Here is a 7,780-nt window from a genome sequence, read left to right as displayed (position 1 = left end):
CCACCCTGTAATGAAATATTGTTTGTTACTAATTGTTTTCAATAATACATTATTTTATTATATAATATTTAATTTATTAATTAAAAACCCTTTCCATATTATAGAAAAAAACTAAAACAAGAATCTATATAAAACTATAGAATAGAATAGACTAATAGAATAGAATATATATATCATATATATATTTATATAAATAAATATATATATATATAAATATATGTATATATATTTATATATATATATATATTATTATATCCTGTATTATTCCAGCCCATTATTAGAGATAGTAGCCACCTCTTATTTTGGTTTTCTTTCATTATTAGTGCTCAGAAAATTAAATATATCTACATATTTAGTCAAAATCAATTACATTATTTTATCTTATTCATAGCATAAATGTTCACAAAGATTACTAAAAAGAGATTGAATTAGACTACAGCAAATTGGCAAACTTTACCTTGTATCTGTTTCCACCGTGTTTGTTTGGGGCGTTCTTCAACATATCAGCAATACTTGTCTCAACATCTCTTTCAGTTGCATTAGTGTGGGTGTTGATACAGGCTTCTGGAAAGTTATAAGAATTAATTAATATATATAATTATAATTCTTTTTGTCAGGAGACAAGAAGCCACAGAGTAATAACATTGTTGGCTTTTATTTAGGTGTTCCCCTGTTCTCCAGTCTTCCTCCGTCCCCTCGTCCCCTTTGTCCTCCCCAGCATTCTCCATTCCCCTTTCCCCTCGTCCTCCCCACCATTACCCTCTCCTCTGTTCCCTCGTCTTCCCCACCATCCCCCCTGTCGTCCTCCCCACCATTCTAAACTACCTCATCCCATGCATTCCATGATGGTCTGATGCTTCCATCTGAAAATTGGGAACATCAAAAGATCTGACTTTCCCAATTTTCTGATGGGAACATCAAATGATCTGATATTCCCATCACTGAAAAATAAAAACAGATAAAAAAAAGATATGAAAAAATAGAAAATAAAATATACTCATGAAATGAACAGAATGGTTAACAACGCAGCTCAATTGCAATGCAATGTCACAATAACATTTAAATATACTTTAAGATATAATCTAGAAGAAAATAAGGATATTGAAACGGTTCATGAACTCTATTTCAATAAAGGACACTATGGGGAACTTTGAAAAATAGGTTTTGAGTATAATTAGACAGACTTGTTGCTAGGCAGAGGAGTAATGAGATATATGGCAAATTTTGCAAAATATACAATGAAGGTACACAAACATTCATACCCAAACAAAGCAAAATGCTAGGTAAGAACAAAGCATTTGGCCCGTAGGAGAAAGGAGATACCCACAAGACTAGAATACAAGTCATTAACAAGCATGCAAGTATAATACATAATACATGCAGACATATATATAATCCAAAAAAATGTCAAATTTACGTACTTATTATTACATTACAAATATCCAAGGTTTTGAAGACACGTTTCCTCTTGCGCCCAACGAGTGAATACTGAGACCAGACCCCATAGGTCCCTATCCTCCTCATCATTCGTCTCACTGTGTCTCCACAGCTTGCACCGCCCATTTGAGACAGCGTCTGGACCTGTTAAAATAATGCATAAGCTGTAAGGTAATAGAGAATAATATATATCTTTCAATCTCAACATTAGATTTTCTAATTTCCAACTGTATTAAATAAATAGCATTAAAATATTTTCCTTCTTAACTATTACAAAAATCAACGAATTTGAGTAACTTTTGCTTTTGTTTTATTTGTACCTTAAACATAACACTGAACAATCAATTATGTGCCACCCCACCTTCCTTCATCTGCAAAAAAACTAATCAAAAGACATATGTACAAGGCTAAAAAAATTCAGCAACACTTACCATACTCAGGCTAAAAGAATTAAGCAACACTTACCATACTCTTTTTATATTCACTGTTAACTTTTAGCTCATGTGACAGACTTTCCACCTGCTCAACAGTTTCAAGTGGGGATGGAAGAATGTCTTCCAGGATTGGTATATCTCCATGTGTTTTTGACATATGGGTTTCCGTCATTTTGACAATATTCAGGATATCCCCTGATAAAAATGTCAATTTTGATAATTCCTTCATTATGTATTCCATTTTTTCTGTTACTGCAAAAAAAAAAGGCTTACTAGAACAAGCATTTAGTGTTGCACATATATGATATATGTATTGATCCTTAGTGGATCCTATTTTAGTGACAGACACATTGGTGTCAGGTCACTGTCAAATGGGCTACTGTCATGTAGCCTTCAATTATGTAACCTCTCCCATTCTATGATAGGGGTGACACAGGGCAGCATCCTTAGACCCCCTCCTATTTGTTATATACATCAATGATCTGCTTTATGTCTCTAACATGATTAAACCTGTATTGTTTGATGATACTACCATCATCTACTTAGTTGCTTTACAAGAATGTAAAATTTCAAGTCTGTACTCTCCCTCAATGTATTTTCTTGTATGTATAACAAAAAATAATCAACACATAATAAATCGGTACTTACTAGATTTTTCGAAAGGAGAGCTTTCAGTTCTGTCTTGTCTTTTTATTGTATTTTATCAAACCGTTATTAGTATAATAGATCTCGTAATAATTTTGCAAAAATAATGGCATTTACTATTTTTAAAAGATTATTAGCAAATTTACAGAAATGGTGCATTCGGAAGACAAAACCAATTTTTCACTTTTGACAATTGAGCACCTGCTACATCCAGATTCTAGGGAGGAAAGGAAGGACGATCTTACTGGATCCCATAGCCTCTCCGAGGCACAAACCAGGCTTTTACACAAACCCCCCCCCCCCTGCACCCGAGCTTTTTAAAATAGTAAATGCCACTATTTTTGCAAAATTATTACGAGATCTATTATTCTAGAGAATAATGCATATAAATGCATATATGCATATAAATACAAAAGTAAATCAAATCTTATCCTTGTATAATATACAAGCTGATGTGAGATCCCTGTCTACAGGTGGACTGGAACTATTATCCAGTAGGCAGTCTACTGTATTTTATCAAACCGTTATTAGTATAATAGATCTCGTAATAATTTTGCAAAAATAATGGCATTTACTATTTTTAAAAGATTATTAGCAAATTTACACAAATGGTGCATTCGGAAGACAAAACCAATTTTTCACTTTTGACAATTGAGCACCTGCTACATCCAGATTCTAGGGAGGAAAGGAAGGACGATCTTACTGGATCCCATAGCCTCTCCGAGGCACAAACCAGGCTTTTACATAACCCCCCCCCCTGCACCCGAGCTTTTTAAAATAGTAAATGCCATTATTTTTGCAAAATTATTTCGAGATCTATTATACTAATAACGGTAAATAAATAATAAATAGTAAATAAATCAAAATCAGTTACATTATTTTATCTTATTCATAGCATAAATGTTCTCGAAGATTACTAAAAAGAAATTGAATTAGACTACAGCAAATTGGCAAACTTTACCTTGTATCTGTTTCCACCGAGTTTGTTTGGGGCGTTCTTCAACATATCAGCAATACTTGTCTCAACATCTCTTTCAGTTGCATTAGTGTGGGTGTTGATACAGGCTTCTGGAAATTTATAAGAATTAATTAATATATATAATTATAATTCACTTTGCTATTCCCCATTCCACAGTCCTCTCGTCCTTCCCACTTCCCTGTCCCCACATCATCCCCACTATTCCCACTTCCCTGTCCCATCGTCCTCCTTACCATTTTCCCCTCCCCTGTCCTTCTTCCTCCCCCACCATCTCCCATTCACCTGTCCCTTTGTCCTCCCCAGCATTCCCCTGTCCCCACCATCCCCAACTCCCCAGTCCCCTCGTCCTCCCCACCATTACCCTCTCCTCTGTCCCCTCGTCTTCCCCACCATACCCCCCTCTCGTCCTCCCCACCATTCCAAACTACCTCATCCGATGCATTCTATAATGGTCTGATGCTTCCATCAGAAAATTGGGAACATCAAATGATCTGATATTCCCATCACTGAAAAATAAGAACAGCTAAAAAAATGAAATGAAAAAAATAAAAAAATAAACTATACTCATGAAATGAACAGTATGGTAAACAACACAGCTCAATTTCAATGCAATGTCACACAAAATTATTAAATCGAAATGAAAATAAATTGAAATCTATGAAAATTCAAATTATCAATACAATCGGAAATATTGAAATAATATCGCAACATAATATAGTGTGGGTTGCTCTTACGTGCAACAGACGGTGCTGTTTTTCAAAAAAGGCATGGTTTTACCTGTCACAAGTGTGGCATCTATACTTATACTCACGAAATGAACGGTATGGTAAACAACATAGCTCAATTGCAATGCAATGCCACAATAACATTTAATAACAATAATAACAATAACATTTAAATATACTTTAAGATATAATCTAGAAGAAAATAAGAACATTGAAACGGTTCATGAACTCGATTTCAATAAAGGACACTATGGGGAACTTTGAAAAACAGTTAATGAGTATAATTAGACAGACTTGTTGCTAGGCAGAGGAGTAAATAATGAGATATATGGCAAATTTTGCAAAATATACGGCACACAAACATTCATACCCAAACAAAGCAGTTGGCCCGTAGGGGAAAGGAGATACCCACAAGACTGGAATACAAGTCATTAACAAGCACACAAGTACTACACTACACAACAACCGCACTACTACCAGAACTGGACGAATCACTACCAAAACAACACATTGCACATCACTACCAAAACAACACAACACAACACAAGCATTGGCAAAGAATTATAGACCAGTTGCACTAACATCCCACATAATAAAATTATTTGAGAGTGATCAGGAGTCAGATTACTAGTTTTATAGAGACCAATGACCTCCACAATCCAGGCCAACAAGGATTTAGAGCAGTTTCTATGATCGAGCCACTGAGATCTATAAAGAATTCTGATCAAGAAAGAGATCTAGGGGTGGTTTTAGATAGAAAACTATAACCTGAGGATCATATTAAGAACATTCTGCGAGGGGCCTATGCTACACTTTTTAACTTTAGAATTGCTTTTAAATACATAGGTCAAAAAGTTTTAAAAGTTTTAAAAGTTTTTTAAACCTCTCGTGTATCATGAGTGTGTTAAAGCATCAGATGGTGCATTCAGATGATGAATATTACCTAGTTCCTTCATCTGGGAAGAATGAACACATATTGGTGCATTCGGATGATAAAAACTAACTACTGTAGTTTAATTGATCAACAGACTGTATATCATATGCAGACTGTATGTGGATCTGCGGGCCACTCCAAACAACAGCCTGGTGGACCAAGCTCCACCAGGGCTAAAGCACAAAGTGATATAGATGTGATAGAGAAACTAGGTCAAATGGAGGAGTAGGTCTGTATATTAAACAGCACCTGACGTGCACAGAGCTACTAAACTCAATGTGGTGGTAGAGTGGTGGGGGGATGGGAAACATTGCAGAAAAAAACAAAAATACAATTTGGTCAACAAAACAGCATTGTTTAAAATAGAAGACATGGGTTGTCATTTTGGGGGTAAGGTAGGTTACATTGAGTTAATTAGTTAGTACTTAGTTTTTATCTTAAACTGGTTGGGAGAGGTACAGTGTTGCTGTGCTGGTGAAAGAACACCTAAAGGTAAATTAAATAATGATTGCGAATCCACAAGAAGTTGACATAATATCGCTAGAGATCTGCAATCAGGATGATAAACTTTCCTTAAAGAATTTGACAAACACTTGCTGATAGGACATGAAGTAAATGAAATGTATGTCAAGTTTTGTGAAATATATGATAAAAGCACAACAAAATTTGTACCAAAGGAGAGATGCAGAACTAGGAAAAGGGGTTTGTTCAACAGAAATTGCGAGAGGGCCTGAGACCCAAACACACACAAATGGAATCAATATATAGCAAGAGGCCAAACCCCCAAACATACAAGCGATGCAAAGATGCGAGAAACAGCAGCAGCATTAAGGAGAGGGACTTAAGGACCATAAATAAAGTGTGAAAATAAACTCGAGTAAATTTTTTTAACTACTCTCGACAGTGAAGAAAAACAAATATTCAGACGATTTGTGTTAGAATCATTAATCTTACACTTTCGGTCATATTCAACAACACAAATACATACACACACATTCCTGTTGCTGTAGCAAGTGAAGAATTACACACACAGATCACAATAACGTGATGCATCAAATGAACAAATCCACAAGGGCCGTGACGAGGATTCGAACCTGCGTCCGGGAGCATCCCAGACACTGCCTTAATCGACTGAGCTACAACAGGGTAAAAGGGTTGAAACTGAAGTTCTACTGAACTTACTGGATCCCATAGCCTCTCCGAGGCACAAACCAGGCTTTTACACAACCCCCCCCCCCTGCACCCGAGCTATGTCAACAGGCCGTTCTCCCTCTTCGCCCTTCCGAATGCACCATATCAGTAAATTTTTTAATAATCTTTTAAAAATAGTAAATGCCACTATTTTTGCAAAATTATTACGAGATCTATTATTCTATAGAATAATGCATATAAATGCATATATGCATATAAATACAAAACATAAATACAAAAGTAAATGTAAATAATTTTACCTTGCACCTAGATCCACCAAGCCTGTATGGCGCGCGTTTCAGTACTTCGGAAATCTAGAACTATCTTGAATCTCTAATCTGCAATGAAACAATACATATTATTGCACTTACCAAAACATGGATGAATGTAGAAAATACAGAACTATTAGCTGAATATCAAATAAATGGATTTAATCTATTTCACACAGATAGATATATTACACCGTGTATATTAGGTAATACCTAACATACACGCCTCCACACACACTACATTTGAAATGTAGTCTCAAAAAGACTACATTTCAACAGCAAAGATTACTCCATAAAAAAATAATTAAATTATTGACCAACATGAGAGAGGGTTAGCCAACATGAGGGTTGTGTTGATTGCCTGAAAATATTTAAATTGTGTAATGTATTGAATGGCATTTTTCAAGTTACAACATTTTTTAAATTACTGAACTAGGTTCTAGGCTTTGCTAGGCTTAATTCAATTATTACAGATAAGCCTAACCTAGCCTAGAACCCAGTGGGTTTTCTTCCTATTGGGGAGTGTTGTACATGCCTCGCCTCCACATACACACTAGCACAGCCAGGCCTCGCCTCCACATACACACTAGCACAGCCAGGCCTCGCCTCCACATACACCAGCACTGCCAGGCCTCGCCTCCACATACACACTAGCACAGCCAGGCCTCGCTTCCACATACACCAGCACTGCCAGGCCTCGCCTCCACATACACACTAGCACAGCCAGGCCTCGCCTCCACATACACACTAGCACAGCCAGGCCTCGCCTCCACATACACCAGCACTGCCAGGCCTCGCCTCCACATACTCACCAGCACAGCCAGGCCTCGCCTCCACATACACCAGCACTGCCAGGCCTCGCCTCGCCTCCACATACACCAGCACTGCCAGGCCTCGCCTCCACATTTAAACCAACCAAGCCCACAAATACGTTAACATGGACCAGCATTACACCGTCTAACATACTCTGTCAGATGTAACAACTAAATTTGTGAATTCAAGACCAAATCTATTGTATAACACAGTGTTAGTACGAGAAAAACATTACTTACATTCGAAGCCGTGTTTTAAAATGGCGGCGGTCTTGTACTGACGCTCCAAACTGTGTGTTCGTTTGCGTATGATGAACGTGTGACAATTTACTACAACAATTATTTAATTATTCT

General features: G+C 36.7%; 1 protein-coding gene across 1 annotated transcript; it reads right to left on the bottom strand.

Annotated features, from left to right (window-relative positions):
* Nucleotides 1-325: 325 nt before the first annotated feature.
* On the bottom strand, nucleotides 326-6,681 carry LOC138365747 (uncharacterized). The gene is made up of 4 exons (XM_069326222.1): nucleotides 6,606-6,681; nucleotides 3,478-3,584; nucleotides 1,422-1,581; nucleotides 326-564 (listed from the first exon to the last, which is right to left on the bottom strand). The coding sequence occupies exons 2-4, from the start codon at nucleotides 3,520-3,522 to the stop codon at nucleotides 434-436; spliced, it is 336 nt and encodes a 111-aa protein (XP_069182323.1). The 5' UTR covers nucleotides 3,523-3,584; nucleotides 6,606-6,681; the 3' UTR covers nucleotides 326-433.
* Nucleotides 6,682-7,780: the final 1,099 nt, after the last annotated feature.

The sequence above is a fragment of the Procambarus clarkii genome, chromosome 17, assembly GCF_040958095.1.
Source record: "Procambarus clarkii isolate CNS0578487 chromosome 17, FALCON_Pclarkii_2.0, whole genome shotgun sequence".
Classification (NCBI taxonomy): domain Eukaryota; kingdom Metazoa; phylum Arthropoda; class Malacostraca; order Decapoda; family Cambaridae; genus Procambarus; species Procambarus clarkii.
The sequence above is the reverse complement of the archived record's forward strand: the minus strand, read 5'-3'. Positions and strand labels throughout refer to the sequence as shown.